The sequence below is a fragment of the Rana temporaria genome, chromosome 1 (assembly GCF_905171775.1).
Source record: "Rana temporaria chromosome 1, aRanTem1.1, whole genome shotgun sequence".
NCBI lineage: Eukaryota > Metazoa > Chordata > Amphibia > Anura > Ranidae > Rana > Rana temporaria.
In genome coordinates, this window is record NC_053489.1 from 362,175,280 (window position 1) to 362,193,353 (window position 18,074).

At 44.4% G+C, this 18,074-nt stretch overlaps 1 protein-coding gene across 3 annotated transcripts in view; it reads left to right on the forward strand.

The window, feature by feature from the left end:
* MADCAM1 (mucosal vascular addressin cell adhesion molecule 1) overlaps window positions 1-6,488 on the forward strand; it is a 36,781-nt gene extending 30,293 nt beyond the window's left edge. For 2 of the 3 annotated variants that reach the window (XM_040322022.1, XM_040322007.1), the window contains 3 exons: window positions 908-1,096; window positions 1,235-1,387; window positions 6,163-6,488. In XM_040322022.1, the coding sequence (XP_040177956.1) occupies window positions 908-1,096; window positions 1,235-1,387; window positions 6,163-6,323 (503 nt within the window). In that variant the 3' untranslated portion in view covers window positions 6,324-6,488. The remainder of the gene's footprint in view (window positions 1-907; window positions 1,097-1,234; window positions 1,388-6,162) is intronic. The other variant, XM_040322014.1, reaches the window with a different exon arrangement.
* The last annotated feature ends 11,586 nt before the right edge of the window (window positions 6,489-18,074 follow it).

The following is an 18,074-nucleotide window of genomic DNA, read 5'->3' on the forward strand; positions in this document are numbered from 1 at the left end:
ATTGTCGCTCTATTTTTGTTTATATCGCAAAAAATAAAAACCGCAGAGGTGATCAAATACCACCAAAAGAAAGCTCTATTTGTGGGGGGGGAAAAAACGCCAATTTTGTTTGGGAGCCACGTCGCACGACCGCGCAATTGTCTGTTAAAGCGACGCAGTGCCGAATCGCAAAACCTGGCCTGGGCATTTAGCTGCCTAAAGGTCCGGGGCTTAAGTGGTTAAAGTATTACTAAACCCAGAACCTGCATTCACTATATATCTGGTTTGCCACAGAACATGGAAATGCAATTATTTTAGTAAATATAAACTGCTAAATCTATCTGTGTCTTGCAGAGCACTTATTAAAGCTTGTAGGAAAAGTTTTCATTCTCCTTTGACTGTCCTATGAGGCTGCATGACCCCTGACCCGGAGAGTGCTGATTGGCTCAGTGCCAATCACATTCACTCTCCCCAAAAAAAAAAAACTCTCTAGCAATACACCCCAAACTGTGCATGTACAGCTTGCCCCCAATGCTCTGTACTATCAGAAGACGGATTGGGGACAGTGGAAGAAGGGGAGGATCAGAGAAGACAGGATCAAACAGCTTTTTTTTACATAATGTGCAGGATTAACCCCTTAGGATCCACAGTGTAACAAGCATTACTGCAAATACAGACTGATTATACTGTTGTGGGTTTAGTAACACTTTAACTGATACATTTATAGGATAGCACGATAGCTTGTTCTGTTGAAAAACAACAGACTTACTAGCCAGCCAGGGGGAAATAAAATAAAGAAAGCCTACTAATACAGTATATCACAGCTAAGAATTGGTAGTCTGTAAAATAATAAATGTTTTCTTTTTGGTTTAATATGGCTTTAACTTATACTATGACAGGAATCTTTTTTTCTTTGCTTTGTTCACAGTGAGGGCCACTGATGCTTTGGATACAACAATAACTTATACTGAAAACCAAAACATGACAACATTTTCTACAAGCACAGATTCCACCACAACTGTGTACACAGGAACCCCCAAACAGAAGACTCCATCACCTCCATCTACAATGTTTATCAGTCTCACCCCACGCAAAGAGCTCTCTACTCCAAACACAGGTAAACATGGAGAGAAAATGTTGCCGATGCACCAATATGTATTTTTTTTTTATTGTTTTTATTAATCACCAATATGTATTTTATGTGGTGGAGTGAAACAATGTTAATATATTTCTTTATTGATACTGCGGACCACAGATCCTTTGGCTGTAACAGTGACAAATACTGAAAACCAAACCACAGTTATGACCACAAGAACACCAACAACACAGAGGACACAATCATCCCCAATTTCATCTACTGGGTTTAGCAGCCCCACCACTCATAAAGTGCTCCCTCATCCAGACAGAGGTAAGCGAGTAAAGAAAATGTTTTTAGGGCTAAAGAGGAATTGATCTTTGGAAGCGATACCCAAAAAAAGCAAGCAGAGGGCCTGTTGTTTACCTGCAGCCAATGATACTAACTTATTATGCTCTGTTCTGCCCTCCTTGGAGGCTGCCATCTTGGTAGATGTAGGGCTTTGCTTCCTCGTGTCAGAGTCTCCAGCAAGGAGAACAATAAGCAGAACAGTAGGGATGAGCTTTATGTTCGGGTCGAACATGAGTTTGACTCAAATATTGGCTGTTCGCCCGTTCGCCGAACAGCGAACAATTTGCGGTGTTCACGGGAAATTCCAAAAGCCGAGGAACACCCTTTAAAAGTCTATGGGAGAAATCTAAAGTGCTAATTTTAAAGGTTAATATGCAAGTTATTGTCAAAAAGTGTTTGCGGAACTTGGGTTCTGCCCAAGGGGACATCAATGCAAAAAAAAGTTTTAAAAACTGAAGTTTTTTCGGGAACAGTGATTTTAATAATGCTTAAAGTGAAACAACAAAAGTGAAATGTTCCTTTACATTTCGTACCTGGGGGTGTCTATAATATGCCTGTAAAATAGCGCATGTTTCCCGTGTTTATAACAGTCTCTGCACGAAATGACATTTCTAAAGGAAAAAAAAGTCATTTAAAACTACTCGTGGCTATAATAAATTGTTGGGTCCCAGCAATACAGATAAAAGTAATTGCAAGTGAAAAAAAAATGCGTGGGGGTGCCCCCAAATTACATTACCAAGCCCTTCAGGTCTGGTATGGATATTAAGGGGAGCAAGGGGAGCACTGCACCAAAAATCCATACCAGACCATTATCCGAGCATGTAACCTGGCAGGCTGCAGGAAGAGAGGAGGACGAGAGAGCTGCCCCCCCCTCCTGAACCGTACCAGGCCACATACACTCAACATGGGGAGTATGTCCCCATGTTGATGGGGACAAGGGCCTCATCCCCACAACCCTTGCCCATTGGTTGTGCGGGTCTGCGGGCGGGGGCTTATCGGAATCTGCAAGCCCCCTTTAGCAAAGGGGACCCCCAGATCCCAGCCCCCCTATGTGAATTGGTAACGAGGTACAGTGTACCCCTACCATTTCACAAAAAGTGTCAAAATGTTAAAAAAACACACACACCAAGTTGGGACAAGTCCTTTAATAAAAAAATAAAAAAAAAACTCCAGCGCCGTAATCCTTCTACGATCCCAGTCCTGGACCGGCCGCTACGAACGATACCGCCTCTACCGGAGGCTCTCGGCCGAATGATGCGTGAGCTGTCTGACAGCTCTTTTATAACCGAGGGGGTTTCCCGTGACGCGTCAGAGGGGGCGGGGGTTCACACGTCATGGGTGACAATAAATTGCATATTAACCTTTAAAATTAGCGCTTTAGATTTCTCCCATAGACTTTTAAAGGGTGTTCCACGGCTTTTCGAATTTGCCGCGAACACCCCAAATTGTTTGCTGTTCGGCTCGAACATTGGCTAAAATTAGCACTTTGGATTTTTCATGTTTCTGTCCCATAAACTTTAACGGTGTTCGCGTGTTCGACCATATTTGGTGCCTGTTCGCATGTTCTGCTGCGAACCAAACCGGGGGATGTTCGGCTCAACAGTAGTGACATCGAATCTCACTCAGAATCTTTAATACTAGCAGTACATAGGGCCAGATCCACAAAGAGCCGGCGTAACGTAGAAATTCCCATTTAAGTTACACTGCCTTAAAATTTCTACCTAAGTGCCCGATCCACAAAGCACTTACCTAGAAATTTTCGGCTGTGTAACTTAAATTCCGCCGGCGCAAAGCGTTCCTCTTCAAATGGGGGCGATTCCCATTTAAATTAGGCGCCCTCCCGTGCCAGCCGGACTGCGCATGCTCGTGACGTCATTTTCCCGATGTGCATAGCGCGAAATTACGTTACGCCGAGCTTTGTGGATCGCGCTGGGTCAATAAAGTTGCGTCGGGAAAAAAAAAAGATACGGCGGGAAAAAAAATATTTAAAACAAAAAAAAAAAACGCGTCGCTGGACAGAAGGGTCTGCTTTTACAAGGTGTAAACAGTTTACACTTTGTAAAAGCAGCCCTAATTTTACGATTGCAAACTAAAACTTACGGAGAAAAAACGAAGCTGAAAAGCTTTGTGGATCTCCGTAAGTGTTAATTTGCATACCCGAGGCGGCATTTCGACACGAAATGCCCCCAGCGGCGGATGCGGTACTGCATCCTAAGATCCGGCAGTGTAAGTCCCTTACACATGTCGGATCTTCTGTCTATCTCTTGGAAACTGATTCTGTGGATCAGTTCCAAAGATAGAAACAGGGATACGACGGCGTATCAGTAGATACGCCGGCGTATCCCTTTTGAGGATCTGGCCCTAAGATCTTACATGGCAGATATTGTAGTATTATAAGGCTGTAGGCACAATCACACACCAGAAAGTGCACTAATGCTTTTCTAATATTTCTGCATTTTCCCTATAACATACCAAATCCTTAACTTTTTAAGTTTAGGTCCATTTTAAAGAAAACTTTACATAGGATGCAGGCTGCCACTACTTATCTCTCCTAAAAATGCTAGCTGTCTGGCTGCCATGCAAAGCTTGGATGCTTTTTGAGTCATAGCTCAAACATTTATGGCTTTAATTTGGCGCACTATCAAAAGGATAGTATTCTCTTCTTACACAACATCATACATGATGTATTATGTTATGTCTCTTATATGATTATTCTAGTCCACTAAAGAGTATTTATTAAGTAAGCAGCCCTCTATTTTATCTGTGAAACAGCAGCATTGTAGCCAGGGCTGGGACAAGGCCCTCTGGCACCCAAGGCCAAAGTGTGTCCCCTCCTCCCCTTATTCTCTTTAATTTGGTAATACAAAATGAACAAAAATGGCAAAAAAAAACCAAAAAAACCTAGGCATGAAAGGGTTAATAAAAATAAGAGTTACCTTACATTTTTGCTACAAATTTTATTAGGGTAAACTACAAATTGTATTCAATGATTTGTCCCTCTAAAAAAAGCACTCATGTTTCTGGCACAAAACTTTTTTTTAACCACCTCAGCTCCAGGAAAGGTTTTACCCCCTTCATGACCAGGTTATTTTTTTTTGCTATGCGTCAATGCACTACTTTAACTGGCAATTGCACAGCCATGCAACGCTGTACCCAAACAAAAGTTTTTTTTTACGTTTCACACACACACAAAAAAAAAAGTTTTTTTTTTATTATTATTATTATCATATAAACAAAAAAAAGACAGAAAATTTTGAAAACAAAAACAATATGTTTTACGTTCTGCTATAAAACATATCCAATTAAAAAAAAATAATCAAAAATCTAAATTTGGGGCAAAATGTATTCTGCTACATGTCATGGTAAAAAAATAAATCCCAATAAGTGTATATTGATTGGTTTACGTAAAAGTTATAGTGCCTATAAACTATGATATACTGTATATATATATATATATATATATATATATATATATATATATATATATATATATATATACTGGAATGTTTATTTATCTTATACTACTAATGATGGTGATCAGCGCCTTGAAATGAGACTGTGATAGTGCAGCGGGCAATCTGACACTAACTGCGGGAGAACTGGCTAACTCTCATTGACATCATCAGTGACACCAATACAGTGATCAGTGATATTATACACTTTCACTGTACTAATGGCTGGGAAGGCATTAACATCTAGGGTGATCAAGGGGTTAAATGTGTGCCTAACAATGTGTAATGTGTGCTGCTTTTTACTTTAAGATATTTTTGTTTCTTATCCCTGTTGTAATGTTTTTAGAAAGCTTGGCCCAGATTCTCGTAGAATGGAGTAAATTTGGGCGGGCGTAACGTATCTCATTTACGTTACGCCGCCGCAAGTTTTTCATGCAAGTGCTTTATTCACAAAGCACTTGCGTGTAAAGTTGCGGCGGCGTAGCGTAAATCACCCGGCGTAAGCCCGCCTAATTCAAATTAGGCGGGTAGGGGGCGTGTTTCATTTAAATGAAGCGCGTCCCCGCGCCGAACGAACTGCACATGCGCCATCCCTAAAATATCCAGGCGTGCATTGCTTTAAATGACGTCGCAAGGACATCATTGGTTTCGACGTGAACGTAAATGGCGTCCAGCACCATTCACGGACGACTTACGCAAACAACGTAAATTTATAAATTTCGACGCGGGAACGACGGCTATACTTAACATTGGTTTCGCCTCATAGACCCAGGGGCAACTTTACGCCGGGAAAAGCCTAACGTAAACGTCGTAACTTTACTGCGTCGGCCGCGCGTACGTTCGGGAATTCGCATATCTAGCTAATTTGCATTTTTGACAGGGAAAACGACGGAGGCGACACCTAGCGGACAAAAAAAAAATTGCATTTAAGATCCGACGGCGTAAAAGAGCCTTAAGCCTGTCGGATCTAATGGTTATCTAAGAATCAGTCGCATAGATACGACGGCCCAGATTAGGACTTACGACGGCGTACATGGCGTTGCGCCGTCGTAAGCCCTTTGAGAATCTGGGCCCTTGTATTTTTATTTACACACAGCAGTTTTCATGAATGAAAGCAATAGTATCTTCCATTCCAAACTGAACGCACAGCAGGACCCCCAAGCTGTCAAACTGACAGCTCAATCCTGCAAATGATGCAGGTAAAATGCCATTTCAGCTGTTCAGCATTCCTTGCGGTAATTTTAGTTTGTAATACAGAATTTACACTTATTTTATAATAATAATTATTATATAATTATATTTCAGATGACATAAGCATTATCTGGATGGCTGTTCCTGCAGCAGGTCTAGCTGGAAGCATTCTACTTGTTCTGCAAATCTGGAGACAACTGAATAAAAAAGGATTCTTTCAGCCCAATCAGATACACTGTTCAGATTGTAAACATGGTGCAAAAGAAATTGTATAAAGCTTAGAAACTGGACGATCTCATTACAGATCAGTCAAATGAAGAAGCCTTGACATTTGCTGCATTGTGGGATGAACATTTGCACTATAATACAACCAGAGATGGAAAGCTAATGTGAAGAGACTAATTGAGTTGGTACAAATCACTAGTTTTTGTAATTTTTTTATTTTTTATAAAATATTTTTTTTCTATGATTAAATTTATAATGGATTAGTAAAGCTTTCTTTGATGTTAATGATAATATATTGGAGCAATAGTTGATGTGTCACAATTTATAGCAACAACAATTGAGGTAGGGGGACTCAAACAGCGACACATTTATATAATCTGATTAATGAATCCTCTGACTCAGAATTCTGAGATGTACCGTTGGCTATTTGCTATTACCCAGGGTAAACATAGGTGTTTGATAGAAGCTTTTTCTATTTCTAGAAGTAGGTGAGCACACAAGTTTTGTATTTGCATTTTCATATTGGGTGGCCCATTGGGCAGATTTCCCTTCAATTCCCATTCTGAAACCTACAACACAAAGTGAGGAGAAATCTCTAGACACAGTGAGGGGAGTTCTCCACTTAGACAGTTATAATCAGAAGAGATGTCCCTTTTTGGAAGGTTTCTCCTCACCTGTTCTGCATGCAAGCCCATAGGAGATTAATATATATTCTGTGGAGGCACAGAGCTTTTGGGAGATGTAGCTCTGGGGCATGACTATTAACTCCCAGCAGCAGCCCCTTCAAAAGCTTTACAAGCCTGGTAAGGATGTCACAAGAAATATTTAAACTATATTTCTCACCTGAAACAAGCTCAAAGAAAAAGATTTGAGGGAGGGAGGTTTGGGAGCGACTTTAAGTCATGTCTGGAAATATGCTGGAAATACAACAAGCCTAATATACCTCTTAAAGCGGTGGTTCACCCTAAGGCCCCATACTCACGAGCAAACATGTCTGCTGAAACTGGCCCGCAGGCCAGTTTCAGCAGACATGTTTGGTCGTGTGTGGGCGCGAGCGGGCCGAATTCCAGCAAACATTTGCCCGCCGGGCCTTTTCCCAGCAGACAAATATTCCTGGACTTGTTTTAAAACAGCCCGCTGGAATTCAGCCCGCTCGGACATGTACGGTCGTCAGTACAGACCTACCGTACATGTCCAGCCGCCCGCCGTGCCTCGCATGCGTCGAATGACTTCGACGCATGCGTGGAAGCATTTTAAAGGCGGGCCGCCCACGTCGCCGCGTCATTGTCGCGGCGACACCGCGTCATCGACGCGGCGACACCGCGGACACGCCCCGCGTATTGTTTACGCGCGGACTTCTGTACGATGGTGTGTACAACCATCGTACAGAAGCCCTCTGGCAGACATGTATGGTGAAAACGGTCCGACGGACCGCTTTCACCATACATGTTTGTCCGTGTGTACCCGGCCTTAGAGGGCACTTTTTATGCCTTAGATTCCTGCTCGTTTTGTCTAGGGGAATCGGCTATTTGTTTTAAAATATGAGCATTACTTACCCGTTTACGAGATGCATCCTCTCCGTCACTTCCGGGTATGGGCTGCGGGAATGGGCGTTCCTTCTTGATTGACAGTCTTCCGAGAGGCTTCCAACGGTCGCATCCATCGCGTCACGATTTTCCGAAAGAAGCCGAACGTCGGTGCGCAGGCGCAGTATAGAGCCTCATCGACGTTCGGCTTCTTTCGGCTACGAGTGACGCGATGGATGTGACCGTCGGAAGCCTCTCGGAAGACTGTCAATCAAGAAGGAACGCCCGCTCCCGAAGACCCATACCCGGAAGCGACGGAAGAAGATGCATCTCGAAAACGGGTAAGTACGGATCATATTTTAATACACATAGCCGATTCCCCTAGACCGAACGAGCAGGAATCTATGGGGAAAAGGGGAAACATTTAATAAATGGGTGAACTCCCGCTTTAAGCTTCAGTATTGGTCCTTTAGATGAAACCGGTCACAAAAGATATATGGAAACTGCAATTGCTTTCCCTCTATTGGAAATTCAGATCACTTGGTTGCCATAGTCATTTTCAAGCATCTGTATTTCTGTGTCTCTGACTTAGGGTCAAGAGGATCAGTATAATAGCTGTTCTTAATGCCTATAATTATAATATTCAGTATATAAAAGGGGTTGTAAAGCTTCATTTGTTTTTAATATAATAAATGTTCTACTTGCCTGCTCTGTCCATTGCACAGAACCCCTGAATCTCTCAGTATAATGCCTCGTACACACGATAGGTTAAACAGAGGACAACGGTCTGATGGACCGTTTTCATCGGTCAAAACCGATCGTGTGTGGGCCCCATAGGTTATTTAACCATCGGTTTAAAAAAAGCCAACTTGCTTTAAATTTAAATCCATGCATGCTCAGAATCAAGTCGACGCATGCTTGGAAGCATTGAACTTCATTTTTTTCAGCACGTCGTTGTGTTTTACGTCACTGCGTTCTGACACGATTTTTTTAACCGATGGTGTGTAGGCGTGATGGACCATCAGTCAGCTTCATCGGTTAACCGATGAAAACGGTCCATCAGACCGGTCCCATCAGATGGACCGATCGTGTGTACGTGGTTTTAAACTTGTCTTGGGTTATTTCTTATGGATTGTTGGCTGGAGAGATCACCCTCCCCCTTTGTTTTTGCCTCTTCTTACTCTACACAACCCCTTCCTCCGCCTATTCTCCCATTTTCCTGCTGTTCCTTGGATTTTGAGCCGATCCTCTCGAAATGATCTACATGCATTTTGGGCTGTATGTCTATAGTTGAGGTTGTACTATTTGCCACTGAGTCTAAGCTCATCACTTTTATGCCTGTGCACTCTGTATTGTGTGCATTTACGCTCTGGATTGTACTGTGTCAACTTGTACGTTGCTTTCTTGTCCTTTGTACTTATTTGATACAATGTGCGATTTCAAGTAATGAGATTTTTGTGACCTGCCAATCCATCTTTAATTCGCTCAAACAAGGTTGCAGTGAGAGCCCCATTGTTCAGCTGTAATAGTTTGTGACTAAATTGTTGACTGTCCTACTGTAAGTGAAACTTGGCAGAGGCACATAAGGGAACTTGCCAAGGTGGAGGCTCAAGCAGACTCATCGATGCTTTATCAGCAGAGAGACGGAAAAGCTGAATATTGTTGGTCACAAGGTCACCTTTTTCCCAGAATGACCAGGCCAAGTCCTCTCCAGAGAGTAGGGAAATTACATAGCTGTAGGAAAGTCCTGTGGCTGTAGCTGTAAATATTTATTAAACTGAATTCCAGACTCTTGGGATTGCCTGAGAAGCGTGGAAGAGATGGCAGTTGAAATGTACGCGGCGTATTTTGCCGCGATTTGTTTAACTTTTTTTTCACAAAATATTTCCATTGCTGTATATGCCGAACGCCGCCTGAAAAAAAGGGTCCGGGACTTGTTTTCAGGCGGCAGGCGTACAGCGTTTCGGGGGTTCGGTATGAGATGTGAACCATCTCATAGACAGCAATGGAAATTCGCCCCTCCAGCGGCACGAGCGTCGCGCTTCAGGCGTATATACGCCGAGGTGTGAATGCAGCCTGAAGGCCACAGACGTGACTGATTGCTGAGCTGGAGGAGGCCAAAGGTTCAGAGGCCGAAGCAAGGGGGTCCTGTAGTTAAGCCAAACAAGGTGAGAGGGTGTAGAGATGTTGGATCACCTGGACTTGACTGGCTTTCTGGGCATCAAGTACCGGTATTTGAAAGAGTTGTTTGTTGGGATAAATATGTGGCTGGGATTTGTCAAAAAGATTCATGGTTCAAGCAAACTGTCAGAGACTGGGGTCGGTACCCACTAAAAGACAGCTAGTCCATGTGACGGCAGGAACATACCAGAGGCTGTGTGAAAACACAGGAGTCGCAGAGGCACACAGGGGCACACCTGGAGACAGGGCACACTGGGATGCACAGGAAGACACAGGCTCACAAAGGCTGCACTAGAGACACATGGGTGGAAAGGGATGCATTTGAACATATGGGAGCATTGAAGACACAGGGCACATTTGGAGAAGAGCACACAAGGGTGCACTGCAAACCCTGGAATGCACTTGGAGACAAGAGGGCTCACTGGGGGTGCACAGAGAACACTTGGTGTTACAGGGGCGCACTTAGAGACACACAAGGGTGTGCCTTTATATACAGTACACTGTAAAACGGGATTAAACCTCCATTAAAAAAAAAATTTGTTGGTCCCCAGGAGCTTTAGCCAGATTGTGCTAATATGCACAGTATATGGCAGACTTACCTGGCTGGTGATTCCCCAGTGCTGCACTGTCAAAGCTCCCCGTTGGTCATGAATGCTGTCATTTTCTTCTGGTCTTCCTTCTGGGTTCTGACTTCAGACATGTAGCTGGCCTGAGTCAAATCATCATGGCACAGAGCCATGGTGTTGTTCTGTCTCAGCAGTGCAGACAGATAGTTAACAGGTTACCATCTTAATTAATCACACAAACTCAGAGCAGAAATGTCATAAACATAAAATGGCAATACACACAACTTAACAAATTCACATTTACAACATTCCCCTCAGTTACACTTCTAAACTTGCTAACATTATAAACTTGCTAACATTATAAAGTACAAAGTCGGTCAGGTACTTGGGTAAAGTTTTGGTGCATTCTGAACTCCAGTTAATGAGAGTGGGAGTATTTGTCTGGGCTTCCAAATTTCCGTGGCTGTGTGGTAGGGACCGATGCATCATCCCAAGTAAGCTAAGTAGGAGTAGCCTCCTGGAAGATGTCATTCTACTGACGAAACGGCGTAGGGAGGAACGGCGTGCTGACGTCATCATTGTTTGCCCGCGACTATCCGGAAGGAACGAGCGGATTATACAAGCCGGCCGGCTTTACATTTTTAAACACACGCCAACTTACTATTTTGGATATGTGAGTGCATAAATTTTATTTTTTCAATAAATCGCTGTGTTAGCAGTACTACTCTATGTTTGCCCTTCTTGTCTTTACTCCTGGGTTTAACGCATGAGTGCGTTCTGGCTAAGGACTACCAATTGTTTTCATCTGGTGTGGAAGAACCTAGCTGGGGAACGGAGGTTACCTATCAGTACTACATGCGATTTATTAATTGGTGTTCGGTAAGCAGGAAATTTTACCTAAGGTGGAGGTGCTTCAATCAGCTGTTTTTCACTTATTGTGGATTTGCTTTCCAACACAACTCGGTGCTTATATGAAGATTTGTCACGTTCAATCAACCTCTAGCTAACCATAGCTATATGGACTTTATATTTTTCTGTGCACCATTCACTCTTGTATTTATTAGCACATAAGCACTTTTCTTGTGATGTGTATAATTGTTCACTTTATCATGTCAGTAATGATGTATACACGTCTACCATATTAGCAGCGCAGCAATCATTCTTTTTATACTTTATATCATTTGTTCATCTAACATTTTTTTGCTGCAGCAGCTATACACTAATAGATTTTGACATCACGTCATTATTTATTACATCTATAGACCTGCGCTGAATTTTCACATATATTACAGGAGTAGCCTCCTGCCCGAACAAAGAATCTTCAACAGACCCTAACCTGCTTATATGCTATATTGCTCCATCCCCAAGCCTATAAGTTACTGGTCCCAACTGGCTGTGTGTATTCATGCGGCATAAGATAGACTGGAGTTAAACGTTGACTTGGTTGGTGGCTTCCTTAAGGCCCATACACACGATCAGACTTTTTGACAACAAACTTCGAAATGACCTGGTTTTTCAAAAAATGTAACCGTGTGTACGCGCCATCGGACAAACTTTTCCGCTTTTCATCGGACAAAAGTTCGCTCTGCAAACAGACAAACTGTCCAGCAACAAAAGTCCTATGGTGAAAAGTCCTGCCGTGTGTACAGAAATCCATCGGACTAAAGTCCAAAGTACAAACACGCATGCTCAGAACCAATGCAAAAGATCAGACAACAATACAGAAGTTGACCAAAGTGTGGCGGTAAAGAGCTGAAAAAACACGTGATTTGGGGAAAGTTTGCTGAAAAAGTCTTGCCGTGTGTATGCATACCACGGCAAACGCCCTTCGGACAAAAATCCACGGAAAATGTTGTTTAAAGTCCGATCGTGTGTATGAGGCTTTAGCCTCACCCACTTGCCAGGAATGAGGAGAGTTGTCTTTCCATTTCATTTTTCCTAACTTAAAATGTTTGCTTTGACCTGGAACGTCTCCACTCTAGCTCCCAGATTTGGGGGTTCTGCTACATTATTTTTTTTAAAGTGTAAATTTTATTGTACATGTTCAAAGCATAACAAACAACATAGTACAGTACACATTTTCTTATCTCATGGGTCCGAAAATTTTTCGTTTCTTACATTCAAGTTCAAAGTCATGACAGTACAACACGTACATACAATCCGACAAGCATAGCAATCTTGCTCTTTTCCCGTTTTCTTATAACATAATCTCAACATCCTAACAGAAGGAGAGAAAAACAACAAAACAAAAAAAAAAACAAAAAACAAAGAAGGGGGAAGGGAAAGGAAAAACCCCAAAAGAGAATCTCCCCCCTGTGCCTCCTAGTACTCAACCCATTTCCAATCAGCCCTGGTCAGAACAGCAAGTTCCCACCTTAAACAACGTTACCTACAGCACACCCAGCATCTTCATTATACCTCTATATCTCCCGAGACCTTCTCAATCCATCCTGCCCACACCTTCTCGAAATTTTTCGGGCAACCCCGAGCTGCGTAAGTCAGTTTATACATTGGCAGTGCATTATTCACCAGTTTTAACCATCCCTGCAGAGATGGGGGTGATGGTTTTCGCCAGTTAAGGGCCAGGGCCTTTTTAGCATAGCAGAAGAGTATTTTCAATAGCGTTTTCTTTGATACAGATAATTCCTCCTCCTCCAGGTCCCCTAACAGACACCTAGCTGGGGGATATATATTAGGTAGCTCCAAGTTAACCTCCAGAAATGATAGTATCTCTTTCCAGAACCCCTCCACTCGAGGACACTGCCACACCATATAGAAAAAGTCGCCCTCCGCCGCCTGGCAGCGGGGGCATTCAGATGATTCTCCTCTACCCATACTGTGTAACCGTTTGGGAGTGTAGTATACTCTGTGCAAGTAATTAAATTGCGTTATCTTGTCTCTAGCTGAGATCATAGAGGGCACCAGTGATTCAAGGGCCTCTGACCAGGATTTCTCAGTAAGGGATGGTATGGTTGCTTGCCACTGCGCCCTAACCCTCTCCATCCTAGGAGAGGAGGACGTCAGTGTCACGATCGCTATCGTGCCAAACAGACAGCGAGGCGTGGTCACGCCCCAAGTGGCTCTGGGTGGGATTGAACCCAGGACTTCTTCTTCACTGCTCCAGATCTTTGCCACTGAGCCACTTCTCAAGTTCATATTCTGCTTGCTGTCCATCAAAGCCTGGTTCTGAACTATGTGCTGATTGCCTGTCTTTGAATCTCCCTGCAATCTGCACCTGTTTATCCTGGTCCAGCTGAGGCAGGTTTCCTAATCAACCAGGGTATAAAGCCCTGCCTCACTATGAGGCAGGTGTCAGTTCATTGTACTCTGCTTGTCCTGTCTGTGCCAACGGTTCCTGTGTTCCTGTGATTGACTTCATTTACAAGACTGATCCCGGCTTCTGACCCTTTGGCTTACGTACCCTGGATTTGCTGTACTCCTGCCATCACCTGGAATTGCTGACAGGACGTCTGGACCTCCACTACCTGGACCCTGGAGACCCCTCTCTGCACTAACAGCTCCTTTCAGCCCCAACCATCAGCATACCAGGAACTACTCTAAAGGCTCAGGCTATCTCCTAATTCAGCCATCTCCAGCTACAGGCATCTCCATCTGGAGCCATCTCTACCTACAGGCCGGACTTCATTCCACAGCCAGTCACAACCTGGGAACTCAACCCAGCCTGGAATGGTCATCAGAACCGCAAGTATCTTACACATAATACCATATACAGTCATACTGTGATCCGCCTGTTTTGCTTACCTATAGGACTTGGCTTGCTGAACATTACATTGCTTGTCAGAACTTTCCTGGTTACTTATCTGAGTACTGCAAGTTATTGCTATCGGTTTTTCATTACTTATATCATAGCCATAGACTCATGCTTTAATCCGGCCTGCTTACAAGTCACAGCCTAGCTAATTACCTAAACAGCCATTTAAGAACTTTATTCCTAAGTATTTACATCTGCTTATACATAGCTTATGAATTAATAAGCATTCATGATTAAGTTGATTCTCTAAAAAGAGGTTGTGATGAACTAAACCCTAAACTCTTTGACCATACAAGAGAGTGAAGTAGTGGTTTAACCCTGAGAAACCTCTGCAGCTGAGATCCAATTAAATCATAACTAAACTCATACGCAGGAGCGTTGCATATGAGCATACAAACCTGCAAAATGGACTCCACTCAAGGTAAGCCCTTACAGTCAGCAGCATAAAATAGTACCTAGAGATCAGTTGCGAGTGGTCCCCGTCAGTGAGCAACTTTTCCATTTTGGAGGGGGAGAGCGCCACCAACCCCCCACCGTATTGAGCCGTCACAGCATGCCGCAGCTGCAGGTATCTAAAAAAGAACGTGTTAGGGACCCCATACTCAGTTTTCAGATCTACAAAACTTCTGAACACCCCATCCCTGAACAGCTGACGGGCATACTTGACTCCATACTTCGCCCAGCACTACCCATCCGGTACCTTGACTATCTCTTTTAGTTGGGAATTGTGCCACAAAGGGGCATTGGGGGAGGCCTCAAGACTAGAACCCCCCACCCTTTTATTGCAGATATGGAATATTTTATACGACATTTTTAGTATTTCCCCCCCCCTCCCAGTGGATATGGACCATTTCTATATAGTACGTTAATCAGGCCTTCAAATGAGTGGACCAAGGCCGCCTGAGTGGCCACCGATGCAATACATAAGTTTGGGAACCCCCACCAGTGCACGTGTGTCAACTGGGCTGCAAGGTAGTAACAATGCAGATTCGGCAGGGCCAGTCCCCCCTCCTTTATCGGTAAATGGAGCGTGTCCAGGGACACCCTTGCGGGCTTAAGTCCCCAGAGAAAGGATGTTAGCATCGTATTGATTTCCGCGAACCACTTTTTTGGGATATAGATCGGGGCATGCCAGAATAGATAAAGAAACCTGGGCAAATAGATCATCTTGAAAATGTTTATTTTCCCGAGGAGGCCCAATGGTAATTTAGCCCATGTTATCAGACTTTCCTTCAAGCGAGCCTTCATAGGGGTCAGATTATTGCCCATATAGGTCCCTATCGGCAGCTGGACTTCCACTCCCAAATAACGAAACTTAGATACCACTCTAAGAGGGACATCCGGGGGCAACCTCAGGAGTCCATCAGAGCTAAAGGGAAACACAATAGATTTGTTCCAGTTCACTTTAAAACCTGAAAAGTTTCCGAAGGCTGATATTAGTCTCAGGGCGGTGGTCAGCGATCCCTCTGCCTCTGCCAGGTACAGAAGCATATCGTCAGCGTAGAGGGATGTCTTTTCCTCCAACTCATTGATCATACAGCCCCTGACATTCACATCCTCCCTCAGCTGTGCAGCCAGTGGCTCTATTGCCAGAGCAAACAACAGGGGTGACAACGGGCACCCCTGCCGCGTGCCCCTAGCAATTGGGAAGGAATCCGTGATGGCATTGTTAACCCTAAGCCTAGCCCGTGGGGCAGCATACAATATTTGGACCCACTTTGTGAATCTGGGGCGGAACCCCAACCGCCCAAGGACTGCTATGAGATAAGACCATTCAATGGAATCAAACGCTTTATGCGTGTCCAGGGACACCACTACCCTAGTATCCGGCGTGGATCCCCCAGACTGCAAAATAGTGAAAAGCCGTCGCAGGTTAATCGCTGTCGACCTCTCAGGTATGAAACCCGTCTGGTCTTGATGAATTATGGACGCAATCTTCGGATTCAGGCGTTTAGCCAGTAATTTAGCAAGGATCTTTGCGTCGACATTAATGAGCGATATTGGTCTATAGGATTCGCAGAGATCATGGTCCTTGTGCGGCTTGGGAATCAACACTATTAGTGCCTCCCTCAGAGATTCAGGAAGCACCCCCCCTTGATAGGCATCCATATACATCCTGAGCATTTGGGGTGCCAGGCTGTCGGCATATGTGCTGTACCATTCAGCCGGAAATCCATCCATTCCCGGGGTCTTATTCGAGTTCAGGGAATGTATGGCTGACACCACCTCCTCCACTGTAATGGGGAGGTCAAGCTCTGCAGCCGCCTCTCCGGAGAGCTCCAGGAGGGGCACCGGAGCTAAATAGGCCTGCACCGTTTCCCCATCATAGTCTACCCTCGAGGTGTATAGATTAGAATAAAAATAAATAAAGGCCTTAGCAATATCCTCTTGTGAGGTACAGAGCTGCATCCGTGCATTGTATATACGTGGGATAGATGTTGGTGCCTGGTGTGAATGTGCCAGATAGGCCAGCAACCTGCTATTTTTATCTCCAAATTCAAAAATGCGCTGCGCTTGATAAAGCAATTTTTTCTGTGTCTTCTCCACCAGCACCAAGTCCAGCTGACGTATACTCTCTCTCCATTTCATATGCGTGTCAGGGGTAGGGTCATCGATGTATGCCACCTCAGCCTCCGTAGCTATCTGCTCCGATTCTCTAACCCTCCACTCCCTGTCAGATTGGAGCCGTTTAACCTCCCCCTTAATCACTCCCCTGAGTGTGGCTTTAAATGCATCCCAAGTGACCCCTACCGGGACCTCCCCCCTATTCTCTAACCAAAAATTGCTAATGGACGCGGCAGTGGATCTCTCAAAACACTCCTCCTTAAGCCACAGGGGGCTCAACCTCCATATTGTGTACCCCCGGGGTTTTTCCATGTCTATAGTGACCATCAATGGGGAGTGGTCTGAAACGGCCCTTGGCAGATACTGAACATCCACCACTCGTGGGAGAAGCTCCCTGGACACAAAACACATGTCTAGTCTAGATAGGGTATTAAATGTGGCGGAGAAGCAAGAGTAGGCCCGGGTATCCGGGTGCTTCCACCTCCAGGCCTCCTCTAGGTCATATTGTGCCACACACGCCTCCAGAGGGGTCCCCCTCACCGCTGCCATCCCAAACCTATCCTTGTCAGGGGATAGAACTGCGTTCAGGTCCCCCGCTAGAATGATAGGACCCTCCGCCACCTGCAAAACCTAAATGGGGGTGGGATGTACACTGCCACCAAGGTATACGGCTGGTTATTAATTATCAGCACTAGGATCACATATCGCCCAAAGGGGTCCGTTTTAACCGTCTTAGTAGTACATAGGAGGGATTTAGCTATAAGGACCGACACTCCTCTGGCATAGGTGGAGTAGGTAGAGTGAAATGCCTTACTAATAAAAGCTCTATGCAGAGACAGTGTCTTGGAGCCCACCAGATGTGATTCCTGAAGGAATATGACCTGCGGTTTATGTCTCATGATATATTTAAAAACAAGGGATCGTTTAATTTTGGCGTTAAGCCCTCGTACGTTCCAGGACAGCAAATTAATAGTCTGCATCTTGGCAGCCATATGTAAATCGGGGCAGGGGGCAGCCCGCCCCGGAGCGAAGCACTCCGAGGCACCCCCCCACATATAACCAAGCAGTACCCTGTAATACCATCATCAAATACAGTGTATCAATACAGTAAATATATTCAAGGTATGGAGAAGCATTCATTATAGTACGTTGTGGGCTAATTACGATCCAGCTGGAGCCAGGGCCCCTATA